Source organism: Phocoena phocoena, chromosome 4 (assembly GCF_963924675.1).
Source record: "Phocoena phocoena chromosome 4, mPhoPho1.1, whole genome shotgun sequence".
NCBI lineage: Eukaryota > Metazoa > Chordata > Mammalia > Artiodactyla > Phocoenidae > Phocoena > Phocoena phocoena.
In genome coordinates, this window is record NC_089222.1 from 84,253,862 (window position 1) to 84,273,819 (window position 19,958).

Below are 19,958 nucleotides of genomic sequence, written 5' to 3' on the forward strand. Positions count from 1 at the left end.
TAAGCCTAATGCAAAATTCCTAAGACTTAGAAAGAAATTGATGGATAAAGAAGACTTAAATGTGGTATCTTATTCTTGCATAGAAAGAATCAAGATTGTAAAGATATAGATTTAACCTATAAATCTAATATAAACCCAATAAAAGACCCAATACTTAGTTTTTGTTTGATTTAAAAGATGAGTCTAAAGTTCATGTTGAAAAAGATAGGTGAAACCAATCAGGAAAATTCTGATAAATGACTATTCATCTTTCATTAAAATGTATTAAAAGCTATGGTAATTAGCATAGTAAGAGATTGGCCTAGGAATAGTCAAAAGGAATCCAAAAACAGAACAGAATCAAGAAACAAACCAAGTTGTAATTAGGAGTAGCATTTAAAATCATTGAAAAATAAAATAAAATCATTGAGAAAATACGATTAATAGTATTACTAGAACTAGTCCAAGTATATATGAACATAATTCCTGAAGCCTTTAATCCATTTTCCACTCATGTGGAATAAAGTCAACTCTTTCCAGAGCTGTTTAATTGTACCTATCCCTGATGAGAATGTGAGTTCCATAAGGGTTAGGAATAATATCTTTCATCTACTTCCTCTGCTTCTTGTACTTCCTGTTTAAATTACTGGCTGGCACATGGCCATGCTCTACTCTTCAGAACATAATCCACTTGCATATGTATTTTTAAGTATTTAGGTCTTATTATACCAAAAATGAATATTTTGAATTGTTATTCTTATTCAGCATTGAGTTGCCCCGTCTCTATCCCCTTTACTCCCTTGATGTTAATTCCTACTTTTTGTCTATAGTTATCTTCTTCTGTTTATAAAAATCTCAGGAAATAAATGAACAGGTAAAGAAATGAAGTGTTAAAAAATAAGTAGGTTTATTCTTCATCTATATCCAGTTGTTTAGAAGAAATCTCCACTTGCATGTCCTTTAAGCATTCAAATTCAACATATGAAAACTCATTTTATGACCCACCTCCCCACCACATAAAAATATCACCCAGTCCACAAATCAGTCAAACCAAGAATTTCGGGGTCATCCCTTTCCCTCACTTGCCACTTTAATTAGAGTTCAGTGTGTGAAAGTAGCGCCCACCCATCAGACTAAGGCAGTCTTGTGGGCTTTCTTCATTTCAATCATTTAAACCACTGTGGTGGACTTTTTCTCTCCCCTTGTTTTTATTTAAAAAGAAGTGGAGGAAACATCCTTACGCAGTGCTTTTTAAATGAAGTGACTTGTCAAGTCAGAGGCTGTGGCAGTAATCTGAAATGCAGTAAATTTAGCGACTCTCACTTGCACTGACAGCCTGTCATGCGCTTGAAACGTAAATAGCAGTGGAGACAAATCGCTGCTGTTTTCTTATTAAGCGTTGGCCCAACTGGCCTGGTAACGTAGCCTTCCAGGAGCGCCTGGGCCCAGCCTGGGAGGGCGAATGCTTTCCAGAGCAGGCGCAAGCTGCCTCCCGGTCTCTCCCAGTCCACCTCTCCAGTGTACCCGCTACGCTGTAGCCAGGACCCTCACTCCCACTGCAATACATCTGCTTCACAGAGAGGCTGAAAAACCCCAGCCAGGATTGACGGGTGCTGGTCCCCAAACTGAACGTTGATGGGGTAATTCCTAATTCATACACTTTGGTCAAAAAGCAAGAAACAAATTGCCAGGCTCCGTACCTGCTTAAACTATATTATCTTTTTTTTTTCCATTTTCATCTTATTCACTGGGTTTTTATTTTTTAATTATTTTCTTAATTGAAATATAGTTGATTTACAATGTTATGTTAGTTTCTGCTCTTCAGCAAAGTGATTCAGTTATATACATATATATATACTATCTTTTTTACATTCTTTTCCACTATGGGTTATCACAGGATATTGAATATAGTTTCCTGTGCTCTACAGTAGGACCTTGTTGTTTATCCATTCTACATACAACAGTTTGCATCTGCTAATGCCAAACTCCCAGTCTATCGCTCCCCTCCCCTCCCTCCCCCTTGGCAACAGCAGATCTGTTCTCTGTGTCTGTGAGTCTGTTAAAGCATTTTCTTTTCTGGCCTACCCCGATCCCTACCCCCTATTTTTCTCTCCGTTACTTGTTTACTGACTCTAAGAAAGAACAGGTCTCTAAACTGGATCGAAAGGTTCTTTCAGCAGTGAGGCTAGCTGAAGGAGTGAGGCTGAGATTTGGGGGTGAGCCCCACTAAGGTCACTGCAACATCAGGCCTGGGATGAAAGGACAGAGGGCCAGATGGGGTCATCACCTGCTTTCTTTTAATTACCTTTCAAAGCCTTCTCGGCAGCCACAAAATTATGCCCAGCAATACTTGCACAGTGCAGTTGCCCTGCTGAGTTTAACACATTCACTTACAAAATGCCAATTGATTTATGTGACTCTTGAAAACAGCAACTGCTGCTCTCATCTCTCTTGATATTTAATCCTCAGCCAAGGCAGAATCGCTAATGATAGGTCGTGGAAGACCCCTACAGTTCTGATGACAATGGTGGAAGATCTTGTTTGTTGCTGCCTCTGACCAGCAACTCTAATCTCTGCCTCACCCCCTTCTTGGGAAATAGTCTAGAGAACAATCAACACCTGCAGGAATTTTTATATCTATTTTATTCCAAAGGAGTCTACTAGGTATTTGGGGGGGGGGTGTTTGTCCAGTTTTACCTCTTTGCCTCTTTTTCCCCTCATCCCAGGATAATAAAAAAGGAAACAGTGAGGGCTTCCCTGGTGGCGCAGTGGTTGAGAGTCCGCCTGCCGATGCAGGCGACACGGGTTCGTGCCCCGGTCTGGGAAGATCCCACATGCCGTGGAGTGGCTGTGCCCGTGAGCCATGGCCGCTGAGCCTGCGTGTCTGGAGCCTGTGCTCCGCAACGGGGGAGGACACAACAGTGAGAGGCCCGCGTACCGCAAAAAAAAAAAAAAAAGAAGAAGACAGTGATTCCTTGCTTTATGACATGATGCTACACCATACAAATGTTCTGTAGTCCCTACTATGGTGGCTTGAATTACTACCAATGTATATATTCCATGTTTAATCTACATTTAGCCCTAGTCTTTTGGCAGCTCCATGTTTTTGAGTGCCTATGAAATGCACTCCCCGGGATATTTCAACCTGATACCAACCATGTCAAGAATGAAACTCATTATCTTCACTCCAAAATAAGCACTCTATCCTGATTTTCCGAATGGTACAAACTGCATTCAAACCCAGGAAGTCACTAGCTTTCAACCTACATGCTGTATTTAGGACACATTTCTTTATACCCAAAAAAACTCAGGTGGACTACAAGAGACCCCAGGGCAGGTGAGGGTCCAAGGATGTGCACACATTCCCTTCTCCTGCCCTCATAGACGTTGCCACTCTTTCCCACTGAGCCTAGACTCTGCCTCAGCATCCTTCTCAATGTCATGCTCCAGGTAGCCACTGCCAATTAGTCAGGGTTGATGATGACTATTTGACAACCTTGTAGAGCCATCTCCGCTTTCACAGCAGTTCACAGGGCAGCTTATTACAATACATGTTGAGACTCAGTGCCAAGAAACTGGCACCAAGAGTAAATGGTGTTGATATACAAAGGACTTTAAACAAATAAAATTTCCATGGAATTCCATGCTTACACACCCTGTTTTCTCAAGAAAGGAAGTAAGGAAAGATGGAAGAAAGCTTAAAACAATGTTTTTTTTAATTTTATTTATTTATTTATTTATTTAATTTATTTTTTGGCTGCAATGGGTCTTCGTCGCTGTGCACAGGCTTTCTCTAGTTTCGGTGAGGAGGGTCTACCCTTCGTTATGGTGTGTGGGCTTCTCATTGCAGTGGCTTCTCTTGTTGCAGACCACAGGCTCTAGGCATGTGGGCTTCAGTAGTTGCAGCACACAGGCTCAGTAGTTGCAGCACGTGGGCTCTACAGCACAGGCTCAGTAGTTGTGGCACATGGGCTTAGTTGCTCCGCGGCATGTGGGATCTTCCTGGACCAGGGATCGAACCCAGGTCCCCCACATTAGCAGTCGGATTCGTAACCACTGCGCCCCCAGGGAAGTCCCAAATTATTTTTTTAAATGTCATTTTACTCAATACCTTATGGGAGCCAGAAGGCTCCACTGTGTCTTCACTGGGATGCAGAGATACTGAACATAGCAAATCCAGAATCTTCACACCACCCCTCACACACTAGCCTATGTCCTGCTGTCATATCACGCTGCTCATTTCTCCTGAATGTGGAGAAGTCTATTTCAGGCAGGATAACCAAATTGCCACACCCTTGTACAATTTGCCGGCTCTGATTCTCTCCACTTGTGTTTTTCAACTTCCTGAAATTTCACTCCTCCCAGTAAGTCTTTCCTAATATAAGTGCATGCTACACTGTTCCTGTAGCTCCTTTGCTGTTTGTTGGCATTCATGTGCAACCATCATTTTATATTGCTTTTGGAGGGACCTCTATAAAAAAGTGAGTGAGTCTAAACTTTTAAATACCAGCTTTTTTCTCAGGTATTGCTCTATTTATTTCTCTTGATGAGGAAATTAAGTAGACAAATCTTATAAAAGCTGAAGGCTGCCTTTTTTACTTTCTTTGTGTATAACTGAGCTACACTGTTTTGGAAATTCCCCAAGTGTCCCATTCTCAGCCTCACATGTATATTCAGAAGACAGAAATAGAGCAGCTTCTGAGAGCTAAGAATTCAGCTAACTAGGATCTCTACTAATAAAAATAGTCATGCTTAGTTGGGAAAATGGGCTGCAAAAGTCAACAGACCTGGTTTAAACCTCTGCTCTTCCTTAATATCATTATAAACTCAGGCAAGTTCCTAAAAGGTCCTCTCTAAACCTGGATTCCTCATCTTAATGGTATTGTGAATTAAATAAGATAATGTCTGAGTCATTTAGCAAAGTACCTAGTTTGTGTTTATTAAGTGGTAACTCCTTCCACCCTTCCTCTGCAAAATTTCTCGAGCACTCCAGCATCCAGCTGAGCACTAGGGGTACAATGATGAGCAAAACCAGATGTGGTCCCTACAATGGAAGGTTAGCTGCCATCGATAGCGTTCCCCTTCAGAGACTAAACATAGGGGCTCTTGATTCCAAACCTCGCATCTACAAGGGCAGAACGGTTTCTGAAAACTGACACCAAGTAGGGGATAATGGTTAAGTATGAGTACAATAACAAAATGCCATGGCCCAGGACTGAAAAGGATGTGTGGATGGCATCTTCCGGTTGGATGCCGAGCTCAAACTGTCAGCTAGCTGACTTTTTTTTTTTTTTTCTTGCGGTACGCGGGCGTCTCACTGTGGTGGCCTCTCCCGTTGCGGAGCACAGCCTCCGCGGACGCCCAGGTTCAGCGGCCATGGCTCACGGGCCCAGCCGCTCTGCGGCATGTGGGATCTTCCCGGACTGGGGCACGAACCCGTGTCCCCTGCATCAGCAGGCGGACTCTCAACCACTACACCACCAGGGAAACCCCACCTAGCTGACTTTTTGCATGTGAAAGCAAAAACACAAACCGTAATGAATTGGATCTTTCTGGATGCCAGGACGTTCTTCATTTGGCCCATATTCATTCATAGAGCCAAAGCCAGTTGTGAATCCTTCCTGGCATTGTGCTTGCCTCTGATTTCTGGGTACTAAATACACCCTTTGGGGCTACAGAAGGCATGGGGCCAATTTGCATAATCCACACCCTGTTGTCTTACTATTCAAATAGGGAACATTTCTACAGCAGAGTAACCAATCCCCTCCTTTCCATGTAGGCTCAAATATCTTAATAGTCAAATGCCTCTGTCTCTAGAGAATTCTCTATTATAATCATCCTCATTGTATCACTTCTCTCAGTCTTTTCCCCCTCATTCTTTTCAATACATTGCTCTCCCCTGTGTCTCCTTATTCTCCTGTGATTTCTGCTCTTACAACTGTGTCCACTGCTTACCCCTTCCTTCTTTCAATCATGGATCATTTACTACTCTTCACCCCTCCCTTGATGGGTGATGAGAGGTGGGGATGAGAAGCGGTTTCCACTCTTGGACAGAAAAGTTGTCAAACACTAAAGGGTCTCTCAGGTGGGATATGACACCAAGAAACAAAAACTTCAAAGGATCTAGAGAGAGACATGGCTGGAAATATAAAAAGTACCTCATCACAAGTATTTTTTCTAGATTTCTTGTGTTTCTTTCTCTCTTCCTTTTTTTAGCATGTCTGTACAGAACGTGATGTGCAAAAAAAGTAGGGAAAGCAAAAACTGGAACAGGTGAGTATGTCCTTAGGCTAAAAAAAAAAAAAAAAGAACGAAAACATGAAATGTACTGTAAGAACAGAAACTTGTTACAGTATTTGAAATTAGCATAGGAAACTTCAAATGGCATCATTGATTTGCGATCCTTTTTTCTTTTTATTTTTCGAGGTAGAAGTTCATAGCTGGCTTTTTCTCACCCTCTTCACCCGTCTTTCCGACCACAGACTCACAAACACACACATACATACATATATAGCCTACAAGACAAGTGCCACTTCTTTGCTTTTCATTCATCTGTATATGTGTTTGTATTTATAGCCAGTGTGTTTACAGTCACTTATAAAATATTCAAATTTAGGTGAGTAAAGGGAATGTCAACCCTGTTTAAAACCCATGCTCCCTTCTGTAAAAGGATGATCTACAAAGACATTATAAGACTCTTCTCAGAATAGTGGAGAAAAAATGCTTCATCTATTTCCTAATATATAAGAATCCTTGGGATTCTACTTTAAAGTCATAAAACACTCAAATTTAACAAGTTTTCTAAATTTCATTTCCTGGATCTCAGATAAAGGAAAAGAAAGACAGATATCATAATGATTATTAGGATAGCAGTCTTTTTTTTTTTTTTTTAATTCCAAATAGGGTGTTGGATGTCATACCCTGGAGAATTTTCAAGAATAAGCCTGCTGTGTTTAGTGAGCAAATATTTGGGTGTTAGTGAATTGACATGTTGTTTCCTAAAAGTTAGAGTGAATGGTTATATGTAAATAAATAGCTGTTTGTATGTATGCGTGTGGTTGGGGGAAGGAGGCGGCAGTGGGAGAGAGAGAGAGGAGGAAGAAGGAAAGAATGGGACAAAGAGAGAGAGAGACACGAAGGAAAGGCATTTAATTTCAAATGGCTGCTTGCTTCCAGATGCCTCCTTGGAAATCTAAATAAATCGACATCTTGGATGTGAACTCTACAGGTTTCACCAAAGCACGGTCCTCTGAAGGCACTGCACTCAGGAGGTGGCACCTGGCATACTTTAATTGGCGTTATTCCTGGCTGATTTGCCTCTACATCAGGGAACACAGAAGAGAACACTTTCCTCTTGCCACTAGCTCGAGGCCCTTCTTTCTGACTTATGAAGAAATATTAAAAGAACTAATATGTAGAACTTGAGTAAACAGTGGCTAAGAGGCGATATGTTAATTATGTGAAGAGTTTGAAACGTGCATACACTTAGGAGGATGAGAAATTATTTAGCCTGGTAGCTGAATATTGCCAGGAGACACAAAAGCACAGTAAGCAAAGGGAGATTTAAACTAAACACTAGATCCCAGAACAAATATAACACTCGGCGACGTGAGCAAGCTTGTGGAAACAGGTTGAGATGTTTAAGATACCAAAATATTGAAATTTGCATTTCAGGTAAACATTTAAATAAGGGCAGAAAATAATAGATAGGAACAAGAGAAGGGCCCACGTTAGCCATACGGCTTTATGCCACCAGAGAATTTACCAACAGGTTGAATGTCAGATTCTGGCCTAAAAGTCTTCTCTTGAGAGAGTATAGGGAGATGGTGACAGGATCCCTGGGTTGAGAACAGCTAGTCAGAGGGAACTGAAAGAATGGAGAACAGGTGCCCTGATGTGGACAGATACATGGGAGCCAAGGGAGAGGAGCAAGAGGACCTGAATGCATTTTAAAATTCTGCGACTCAGGGGCTTCCCTGGTGGTGCAGTGGTTGGGCGTCCACCTGCCGATGCAGGGGACACGGGTTCGTGCACCGGTCCGGGAAGATCCCACATGCCGCGGAGCGGCTGGGCCCGTGAGCCATGGCCGCTGAGCCTGCGCGTCCTGAGCCTGTGCTCTGCAACGGGAGAGGCCACAACAGTGAGAGGCCCGCGTACCGCAAAAAAAAAAAAAAAAAAAATTCTGCGACTCAAGATTAACGTGGTGTATTCCATGCCTTGAAACAAGAAACTGCAGTTGATTAGATGAAAGGAATGGCGTTGTGCCCATTTCCATCTGGGGCTCTGCTGGTGTCTGTACACCTTTTCCTGAAATAATAAATCTGCATAGCAGATACATTCTCAGGGCATGGCCAGAGATGCCCCGCCCAGCATTTCCACAGCAGAGGACTCAGCACACCCGTCCTTCCCCAGTAAAAGGGTGTTTTGTTAGGATCATTAAAAGGGAGAGGATTTATACGCCAGCTTCGATTACAGAAAGAACAGAAGGTACAGAAAGTACCTTTCAATACTTGGTTCTCTTAAGCTAGATGATGTGTTGAATCTGACTCTAGTTTTTGCTTGTGTTTCTTAATTCAGTTCAGCTAACTCAGCAAACAGTTGTTGAGTAATGAATCTGTTCCAAGCCCTGTGCTGTGCACGGGGATATTGCAAGACACAGTCCCCGAGGAATTTATAGTCTGGTTCTTTGACTTTCTAGCAGCACAAAAGTATCCCTTTCCTCTCAGATCACTGTGGATTAATGAGGAATGCTCAAGTGAACCAGGAGAGATAATGTGTTGTGAGTGAAGTCTCCTGTGGGTGCAAGAAAAATAGACTAGCTTCCTGGCACTTCTTGTGCCAGGATAAGAGTTTCAAATGAAGGGTCCAAGAGATAAAGGAAGAATGACAAGGGCCCAGAGGTATTGTTTAATATTTTAAATTTTTGTCAAGATTGTTGGATGAGGGAAGACCGGCTAGTTTCTTTTACCTATATTTGGTTTGCATCTTGAAACTCCCCTGCTTTAGTGAACCAACTGTGCACATTGTATGCTGGAGATAAAGGTGGCCATCAGCGTGCAGGAGAGCTAGCATGGGAGAAACAAAAATGACCTTTCTGCCTTATGGGTAGGGCATTTAATGGAAAACTCCCCCTTCATCCCCATGTAGTATTGGGGGAAATTCTTCCTAGAGACGTGAGATTGAAAATTCATCCCACGAAGATTTGTTTTATTATCTGCTTATCGGGAAAAAATGAGACGATGAATACCTACATTGGTATTCATGTAAGAATCCGAGGTCCCAAACCCAATAAATATTACTTTATTTTCTCTAGTTCATCTTAATGTCTACTCTCACAGGTGCCAGCTTCCCAAATGGGTAGGGCCTTGGTTGTTGCTAAAAAATCATCATTCCCATGCCTGGAACTGGTTTATACCTTTCAGAAATTCAAAATGCAAGGTAGGGATCCATTACCCAGCCTTTCTAGGTATTTCATGGGAAGTGAAAAGAATTCAGTGTTACTAGCCATCTCTAAGAAGATTATACTCCTTCTCCCTTTCTTCTACTAACAACGCTGTACCTACCTAGCAATAAGGTTGACGGATGCAGGAGCAGGGCAGGGCAGAAATCCTAAACCATTCTGAATTCATCTTTTACTCATTTTTCATCATAATCCACCATTATTCTCAAAATCAATAATGCTGTCTTACTGTAAATCCCACCTTTGCACTCCAGATTTTTAATGAGCTTTATCCTATTTTGGCCTGCAGTTGTCAATGTTGCCATTTGTCTTCAGGGTATTTATATTTAACTAGAAGATTCTTAGCATCACTTCGTTGGCATGACTCTCAGTTCATAGCTGCAAGTATGCTGGAAAGGTCTTTTTTTCTCCTCCAAGTCCAAAGTCTTCCCAGCTAACCCAGTAAAGTGGACTATTACCCTTTCTAAGATTTCTGTTTTCTTTCCTACCACATTCTACTTCTGTAGCATGAGAAGTTGGGTCTGACTACTTGCATGAGTGTGGAGAAGAAAAAAGGTGAAAACACAGGCAGGAAATAAGATGGCCTATTATAAGTAATATGCAGCTCTACCCTTACAGACTAATTCTAAAAAGTTTTCAGTAGAAGCATGTGCTAGATAACGTGCAGGACTCCAAACCAAATAATTATAACTATTGCCTTTTTGTTGTTGGGATTTCAGAGTTTCCTCAAACTAGTGTTAGTGACAATTAACAGAAGACTTGAAGCTTGGAGTATTCCTGACAGTTGCGTTACAGAATGTTATCAAAGAGGCCCTAGGTTCGGGCTTCCCTGGTGGCGCAGTGGTTGAGAGTCTGCCTGCTGATGCAGGAGACATGGGTTCGTGCCCCGGTCCGGGAGGATCCCACGTGCCGCGGAGCGGCTGGGCCTGTGAGCCATGGCCACTGAGCCTGCGTGTCCGGAGCCTGTGCTCTGCAATGGGAGAGACCACAACAGAGAGAGGCCCACATACCACACACACAAAAAAAAAGAGGCCTTAGGTTCTATTGGGAGCCTAGTTAACAGACTGAGTTGACATATTTAGGCAGTGAATTTGTCTCTGTGCTGGCTGGCTGTTATGTTGATTTGGCCATCAGGCAATTTCCAGAAAAGGAAAACAGCTTGTGGCATGTGAACAGAGCTATTAATTGGTACCATTTAGTGTAGGATGACCAGGAGCAAGTTTTCTTCATGGTGGCAGGACTGTGTTATTTAGCACCCTTCCAGCTGCTCTGGCCTAACCCCACAGCAGTGGGGTTTGTAACTTGAGGGTGAGGGAAGTTGAATTTAGCTGATGTCTATAGGCCTTTCTGGCCAAGCTCTTCCCTGCTCTGTCCCCTTTCCTCTTCACTTTCTCTTTCCCCTTTTTCTCCCCCCCCCCACTCTCCACCTCCATGCCTCCATTTCCTCTCTCTCTGTCTCTCTCCAGAAATAAAGTCTTTTAATCAGGGGAATTAAACAAGCCTGTCTATCTTGACATTTCTTTATGAAAATGGAGACATTTTTGTGCAACTTTCTAAAAAGGGCCTCCAGACCCCTAATCCCAACTGGTTAAGCCAATCATATTTAGCTCCCTAGCCCTCCCACGTGACAAAATGTGCCATCAGCAGCACAATCTCTTGGATCTGGTCCAAGGCCTGAAAGTTTCATTGGTGATGTAGTTTGACACTGAACAAGGAAACCATAACTATAAGACAGGGTTTCGAACATGACCTTCGTGAAGAGAACTCCACATAATCTGGGGGAGAAGAGTGACAGTTTCTCAAAGGGAAGCCATGTGTCCTAATAGCAACTTTAGTTGAAAGAGTGCTTTGAAGCATGGTCTAATCGATGATTCAGCACTTCAATGGCTGCCCTTCTGACCCCTTTACAACTTGCATGCCCCTCGCCGTGACTCCCACTTTGCTCTAAACCTTTAGCCAGTGACAGATGAGCGTGATGTATAAACACTCCAGCTTCTTGATTCTTGGTCAGCACAGCTTTGAAGTGGGACCTGTGCTGTGCCCAGAGCTCCCTGAGGGATTGAGCTGGGTTGCCATCTGTGGGATGAGACCTGGTGTTGCACCCCAGCTTGGCTCCTTTCTCTGCCAGATCCCATTTTCCCACTCCCCTACCAGTTTTTCCTGAGAACATTTCCTTCCTTAATCATCTTCAAATGACTTTTTGTCTTGGAGTCTGCTTCTATAGAACCTGACCTCAGACAAAGAACATTGTCAAATTATTGAAAAGCCATGTGGATCTATTGCTTCTCAAAAGAAAAAAAGAGGTGATCTCCTGCATATTTTAAACTTAAAAAAAAAAATCGTGCAAACCTTTGTTTTACAGGAAGAGAATTTGAAGGAGAAGAAGAATATCTGGAGATCCTCGGCATCACCAGAGAGCAGTCAGGCAAATATGAGTGCAAAGCTGCCAATGAGGTCTCCTCGGCGGATGTCAAACAAGTCAAGGTCACTGTGAACTGTGAGTATGGCAGGAGCCAGCAGGTGCCATGTGCCCAGGGCCCACCTCCACCTCCAGCGAGCTCTAAAGAGCCTATATCAAAAGAACATTGCATTTCAAGCAGATGCTCCTCTAGTCAGGGATGCACATTTGTACACTGGACATATCCAAGGGCAGGACTTGGCCCTTGAATTTGATAAATCAACTGTACCAACTCTAAATATAACCTATAATGCATTTAACAATACGCTCTGTCTTTTACTTAGACTACAGAATTAAGAAAACATGATCAGACCACACTAGCACTTTAGGCAATCATCACTCTTCTAGTCTTTGTGGAGACCAAGGTCATACCACTTTGGAAAAAAACAACAACTCGTGACTGCTTTAACTGGAATTTCCACCTTAATGTATTGTTTGTCAGAAGAGAATAATTCGAGACCATATTTTATCCTCCGCTATTGAACTAATTGGCCTTGGGAACAAATTTAAGCCACTGTGGTCAGATACCATGTGTCTCCGGTGGCTACGAGGGATACCTGATAAGTTAATATTGGTTATCTATTTGTCCCAAAATATGGGCATTAGAAAGGAAGATTTCACTAAGATACATCGGTAAGTGGGCAAACTTTGAACTTCTCAGATGAAAGGATCCTTAGATGTAGTTCAAAAGGATGGGGGGCAGGGGCGGATCCATATGATGTGTCACCCAGCAAAGGAATAAAGAGAATTCATTTACCTTGTTCAGTGAGGAGTGACTGTCCACATGATTCAAATTCAGGTTCCACATCACATAATTGTGGCTAGTGACAGGGATAAAAGGATGTCCTGACAGTTCTTCCTTCCTGTGTGTTTAACACAAATACACACACAAATACACACTCCACACATATACTCACATGTGCACATATAACATACATACACACATGCACAAAGGCGCACAGACACACATGCACATACATCTTAACCCATGTTTCAAAATATGCTTTGGATGGTTGTAAGTTACTTTCCATTATTTTAAGCCTTCCATGTAGTTAAACTGTGTGCCAGTGATACTGTATAAAGTCCCTAACAAGGTAGATATAATTGACTCCATTTTAAAGTTTGAAACACTAGAGCCCTAGGAGGTATAATTGGCTTTCCAAAATGACACAGAAAGCAAGAGTAAGAAAAGGGATGCAGACTCCAGCCTGTTTGATTCTAAAGCCCATGCTCTCAGGAGAAAGAGAAAGAGAAGTTTTCAATTCTTCGTACCTACTATGTGCAGCACTGATTAAGGGATTTACATTTGTCATTTAATCCTCACAGTAAACTCATGAGATCATCTTTAGTCTGACTTTAAAAATTTGGAAACTGAGGCGCAAAGAGCTGAGGAAACTTGACTTAAGTGACCCGGTCAATGCTGGCACTATTTCCTGTGGTCTTGCTCCAGCCTGGCAGCCTTCTGAAACAGAAGGCGAAATCCCCTTCACACCCGACCTAGAAGAATCTAACAGATAGGATTCTGCTGTAGCATTTATGGCACTCATTTCCAAGAACAAGGGGATGCATTTGATGAGATCCGATGTGCTTTTATCCTGAAGTGCGATTTTTTAAGTAATAGAGTTTTGAAATGCCAGTATTACTATTCTTTTCCAGTTCTGGGTGTGTTTCAAAGACACGTTAATGATCCCAGTGTTATAAAATGCTTTAGGACCTTTTTTTCACATGAAAGGCAATTTCTCTCGGTGTTTATATAAGTTTATAATTAGGTTAGTTAGCTTTTTTTAATGTACACACAGCTGTGCCATCATCTACCACCTCTTCTCTGACTTTCGGAGTTAAGATTTTATTTTCTCTTAATCGGCCTTCATCTTCATTAGATTTCTGAAAGTCCGATCATGGAGTACATAGAAAATATTTATGCTTCCATTGTGTGAAACATCAAAGCGGTCCGCATTGCAGATGGTTCCCAAGATCAAAGCCAGCCGCCTGGGTCCTATTATTATTAGCACAATTATTCTGACATTGCTCCTTCTTGACTGTCCCCAAAGTGTAACTTAGAACAGAAGAAAATACTGATAATTTTCAAGAAAAGCCTTTTATAAAAATGTGAGCTTTTCCTCACGATGAGTGAACCACAGAAGAATATGGACAGAGACTCAAGATTCTAAAATGACGTCATAACAAATTACATAGAAAACTCTAATGAGCTTAGTCAGACAGTCTGTTCTAACCAGCAGCATCTAGCACATACCTGACCTTGTAAAAATTGCTCAGTAAATGTTTACTGAATGAATAGGTGAAAGACTAACAGATAAACTCTGCTCTTGTAACATTTCTCCAAACTTTGCAAATTGATGTATGCCACAAATCAGGAAGCATGTTCTAAATCAATGCCCTTTGGAATCACCTTTTTATCAACACTTCATAAGCTTTGTTTCTATTATATTAAAAGAACTAGCCATTGCACCTGTTGTCCTATTCAAACAATTCACCCTACTTAAATGTAATTGTATCAAGTAGATGTAGTCTCCAAGATTAAATTATAGAACCAGGTCTGGCCAGCAAAGCTCATGCAAACTGAGAAATTTCCAGTTTGTCACTTCATATAAGCCTGCCTACTATGAAAGTGCCCCATTATTTAAGCTGATTCCTCTTCCTTTTCAAGACACAAGGTTTGGAATTAGGTCAGGGGATCAGGATGGCTAAGATAATTAATGGCTGAATAGATTATCATAATGAACAGATCCACAATACCACTAAAAAAAAAAAAAAAAAAAAAAAAAATCCCAGTGCTGGTTATTTTCTCCTGCTAGCATCTCATTGACTCATTTACTCATTTGCTGACAGATATTTGTCCCAGGGCACTGAGAAGCTAGAGCAGTAAACAAGAGAGATAGAACAGTTCTTCCTGTTTAGCTTACAAGCTGGATTCTACAGTCTCTCCTTTTTATTTCTCTTGGGTAATCCTTCTCCACAGTTGGTCTACAGTACTGTGCATAGCCATTTGACATGAAAAATCTATTTTCTAAGTGGTAGGATGCCCTGGAGCTTACAGAAGCTAAATTATTGACCCGAAATCTCTTCAACTAAATAAGCTTAGTAAAATTTTGTACAATAGGCAGGACTTCTGTTTTCTTGTATCTTACAGGATGTTGCTAATTTCTTCCAGATTCCAGCCCTAGGAACAAGTGTCCTTTCATTTACAGGTTCTAGGTGTAATCCCTCAATTTCAGTTCTCACAGTGCATTAAAAGTAGCTACTTCTGGCTTTGTCTCATTCTAGTGCCCAGTATCCCAAGGATAATGTCTAGTGCATAGTAAGTGTTCAGTTAGTGAGGACTTAATTTTATTTGGACTCTTCTTATACTGGACACTTTTCCTATTCCTGGAGAAATTCTCCTCAAAAGCTGCCCCCAGCTCTCAAGCCTGCCCCCAAACCCCACTGATCAGCTAATATTCCTGCCTTCAGCTTTCCCACAGCTCTCTGTCCAACTAGGTTCACATTGTCACGCTTTATTACTTGTTCTCCTCTTCTCATCTCCCTTTCAACTCAGCTCTGCCTCCACCCTGGTGTCCAGAGCTAACCAACCCAACATATATGCTGAGGGACATGGGACTCTGGCATTTCTAAAGCTTGCCCTTACGTTTGAGAGCCATTTATTTAGAGGAAGCAGAAGTTACCTACCATAGATTCCACAGTTGGGACTGGAGACATCTGTCGTCTCCAGATAATATTACTGCATTTTAACTGGACTTTTCAGTACTTTGATTCCAAAATAACCTTGAGGAAAATAATGGCTCAATATGGAACCAAACTGGCTACGTTCTCTAACTATTCATGACTACACCTCTCCATTCTCCATGCCAACCTTTAGTTTACTCTTACATCTTTATTGATGATATCAATAAAGACACATGCTAATGTTTATGAATCTATTATGGGATCATCAGAGGAACTATTCAATAAGAATCCAGAGTGCTGCGATTTGCTACTATAACTTTGCAATGTGTACAAGAACCATCATTTTCTGAGTATCTCCAGAGTACCAAGACTCTATTAGAAATTTTGTATGATTCACCGTAATCATCGCACCAACAGTGGCCAACCAAGGAAAGAGGCATATGGGGCCCAGCCTGCCTCCGTAGGAGGAGTATTTACTTTATCACTAACATCGTTCGGTATGTTTGGTTTAGTATTGCTGGTACATGGTGATTTTTTTTTAAAAGACAACTTTTAGTTAGGTTTATTATTGTTTTTAAATTCTCTGGATACAATGCCTTTCTTATTGCCTGTGTTCTCTGCCTCCACCCCGTCGGTCCACCATCACACATTAACCCAGGAGATAATCAAATCATCTCTGTGCAGAGGACAAAAGAAAGCTCAGAGAATGTAAGTATTCTCTGCCACAAAAATCAAAGAACCTGTGAGTGGGAGAGTTGAAACTCTGCCCAGGTCTAATCCCAAAGCCCTCTTTCCTTCCAAGATAACATGTGAGTAATAGTAATAAAAATAATAAATGTAATCACTTCAGGTGTTAAATGTGCTCTGATATATGAGATTTCATTTGATCTTTATATCAAACCTGTGAGACAGGTAGGCAAGGCCTTATCACCTACATTCAAAGGTGAGGGACTCCAAGAAGTTAACATGTCACCTTCAAGAGGTGACAACGTTAAGTGGCACAGGCAAAAATTGAGCCCACATCTCCTGATTTCTAATATGGGTTCATATCCACTATGCCAGTGCATGTTGTGCCATCTTGGGTACCTTTCAATAGAAATACGTAATATTTGCCTTTTAAACTACCAGCATACTCCCCTAAATGTTGTTTTCCCTTATTAGGAATTAATTTCTCTCTAAAGGAACTCACTCAAATGGAAACACAGGGAGATTCAGAGCATGGGCTTCAGAACATGGGTTCCAATATAGACTCCGTCAAGTGCTGGCTATGTAAATTTGCACATTTACTAACCCTCTGCAAACCGGTCTTCTCATTCATAATATGGGGTTAATAATCCTTGTTTCCTAGGGTTACCGTTTGGATGAAAAGAATAAATAAAGCCTAGTAGAGTGCTGACACATGGTAAATGTCTCTATATTGAATCTTTTATTAAGAATTTTTTCCTTTATACTATTATTCCAAACATTAGGAAGAGTAAATGAAGGATATTCTGTTTGCTAGGCCACTGTCATTGTTATCCTATTCATTCTAACTGAAAGAGTCTTATTTTTGGTGATATAAGAAGAAAGCCCTTACTATTTTCAGAACCCAGAATTTTAAAGTAATAAGAACTGGAAGAGTCCTCTGACAATTGTAAGCTATTGCAAAGTCATGTAAAGAATAACAATGGACCTCTGTATAGCATTTTTATTAAGCCACATTTTAATTATAACCATATTTTGAGCAAGGACATCTATTATTTTAACTCTACTAGGCATGCCACAATACGATTTATAATAACTTTTCTTAGCCTCACCTATGCAGAATTCATTACAAATGAATTTTGAAATGTTCATTCCAATAAGCTGTGGGACAGACCTGCACCACTGTGTCATTTGAGAAATACTGGAAATAATGAACTCTTCATACATTTATCATTATCTGTGACTATACCTTGGGATGAGAAACTCCCCAGATTTTCAAGGAGAGGAGCAAGTGTTTGGTCTTTGTAATTGACCAGTGTCATCCTGCCCCAAGATCAATGCATTTGAACGTGTTCAACCCTAGCTCACTGTCATCCTTCCCATGCTGTCATCTCTGAGACACTAATAAATAGTACTACTTAGTTATTCAGGTTCTGAACAAAATGAGAAATAAGTAAAGGAGACATATACGAGGCCCAGTTGCCCCCATTGTTAGAGATCAAGATGATTAGAGGTAGCAGCTTAGTGTGGCCAACCTACCTTCCCAATCATGCAGCCCTGGACGGGGGCAGGCCTGCCCACATGAGAGCAGGAAGGAAAGAGCCCACGTAAGACATCAGTGTGGAGAAGCAGAGGAGAACCTCTGCTCCCCGACAGAAGTTTGGTCCCAGGAAGAAAAGGGAGAGTTGAAGCAAACAAACCGAGTTTGCTCTTCCCTAATTTTTCAGTTAGAAAAATCACCCCCTGGGTTCCAGAGCAAGGAGGTTTAATAAATAACCTCCCACCACATAGAAGGAAGCATCTAGAGTGAGGAAGAACTCACCCATAAAACTGTACAGCTGGGACTTGTGTTCCTGGTCCCATGGCGGAAGGACTAGAAGACCTCCACCATGGATTATTACGTTGAGGTGCCCCAACTATGAGCCCCAGAGGTAGAGGTGGTGGAAAATGTGGAGTCTGGCCCAGATTGGACCTGGTTTAGCAAAGTGGTAGTTATTATTAAGGATTTGTCAGTCTTAAGCGTGCGGCTCCAGAAACTCACAAACACTGTTTAAAACTCATTTTACAAATTGAACAAACCAATTGAATCACAAGCAAGATCATCACTCTGGCCAACATGCTACAGATTGTAGAGTGGCAGTTTAAGAGCCTAGCCTAATACAGTGAAGAGGTGAAGACGGGAAACTAACATTTATTCAGTGGATGGCATCACTTAGATGCCCACGCTGGAAACATGGGTGTGATCCTTGACACTCCTCCTTCTTTCCCTCACTGTTCACACCTAATCTTGTCGATTCTGAGGCTCATATCTCTCAATCTCAAATCTGTTCATTCCCTTCCAGCCCCTTTATCAAAGACCTAGTGCAGGCTATCTCTGGGTTCCTTCAGCAGTCTCCAAATGGACCTCCCTGACTCTGGTTCCAGCATTTTATAGATGAGGAAATTGAGACACTGTGACTCTAGACAAAGTACTGAGCTCTCTAATTATGAATGATAGTGAAGGACATAGACTGGATTTGAGCTCAGGTCTATCAAACTTTAAATCCAAGTTCTCAACCTCTACTCCATACCCCATCTCTATACAAATAGCTCCCCCATCCACACCACTACCACTAATCATTGCATTAACCATTGAACTAATGTGCTCTAATGATCTATATAACCAATCATAGAATGAAAGGATTTAAAATGGAAACTTGGTGATCATTTTAAGCTAACTTCTTCTTTTAAAGGATGAGAAAGAAAAAGCTCAAACTGGTACAGACACTTGTCCAGGCCACAATTCTGGTTAATAGTCAAAATCAGACCTATGGTGTGCTGTTTCTGACTTCTAATCCTGACTCCCAACCCATGTATTAGATAAATGAGTTACAATTTTGAATTTAGCAATTTAAGGGTTAAGGGCTAAAGGAGTTATGGGTATAAAAATACACTTGGGTCCTAATGCTACCAACTGCCCATTTGTGAAGAATGGGCCATTTTGACTAGAACTGGTTTGGTGTGGGGGTTTTTTGCAGGGGGTGGCCACGCCGTGAGGCATGCGGGATCTTACTTCCCCGACCAGGGAATGAACCCGTGCCCCCTGCAGTGGAAGCACAGAGTCTTACCCACTGGACTGCCAGGGAAGTCCCCTAGATTTGGTATTTTTTAAGTTGGAAGGGATGCTATATAGATCGTTAATGTGTGGTTCCTTCATTTTATAAATAATAAAACCAAGGCTCAGAAAGATAAAGTGTGTGATGGGAAGTCCACACAACCAAACAGAAACTAAATTCCAGCGCTCCTAGTTTCCAGTCGAGGGTTCTTTCCACTCATCTTCTTGCCTTTTTCCGTCTAAACAAAAATGAGCAGCTAAGTCTAAAGCAAAGCAGCCACCCACTCCGGCTCACGTTTACACACGGGCTGGTGGTGTTATCCAAATGTACTCTAACTCCCCTTCTCTGGGACAGTGATTTAAAGATGTCCAAACTGATGTGAAAATTAAATGGGGGAGAAAATTGCAGACTAACCTGATGATGCTTTTGTACATCCTTTTTAACTAGGAGGATCCAGGTCTTCTACAGGTAGAAAACTTGGAAAATAACTTTTGAATATGAAGACAAAAACCCGAAAATAAGTGAGCTGAACCAGGTGCTGAAGAGCAGAGATGTCAATGAATTTCGTATATTAGAGTTCACTTCACTAATTTACCTA

At 41.5% G+C, this 19,958-nt stretch overlaps 1 protein-coding gene across 2 annotated transcripts in view; it reads left to right on the forward strand.

Moving 5' to 3' along the window:
- Positions 1-19,958, forward strand: part of LSAMP (limbic system associated membrane protein) — a 637,666-nt gene that overhangs the window by 584,180 nt on the left and 33,528 nt on the right. For both annotated transcript variants that reach the window (XM_065876993.1, XM_065876992.1), the window contains exon 4: positions 11,802-11,936. In XM_065876993.1, the coding sequence (XP_065733065.1) occupies positions 11,802-11,936 (135 nt within the window). The remainder of the gene's footprint in view (positions 1-11,801; positions 11,937-19,958) is intronic.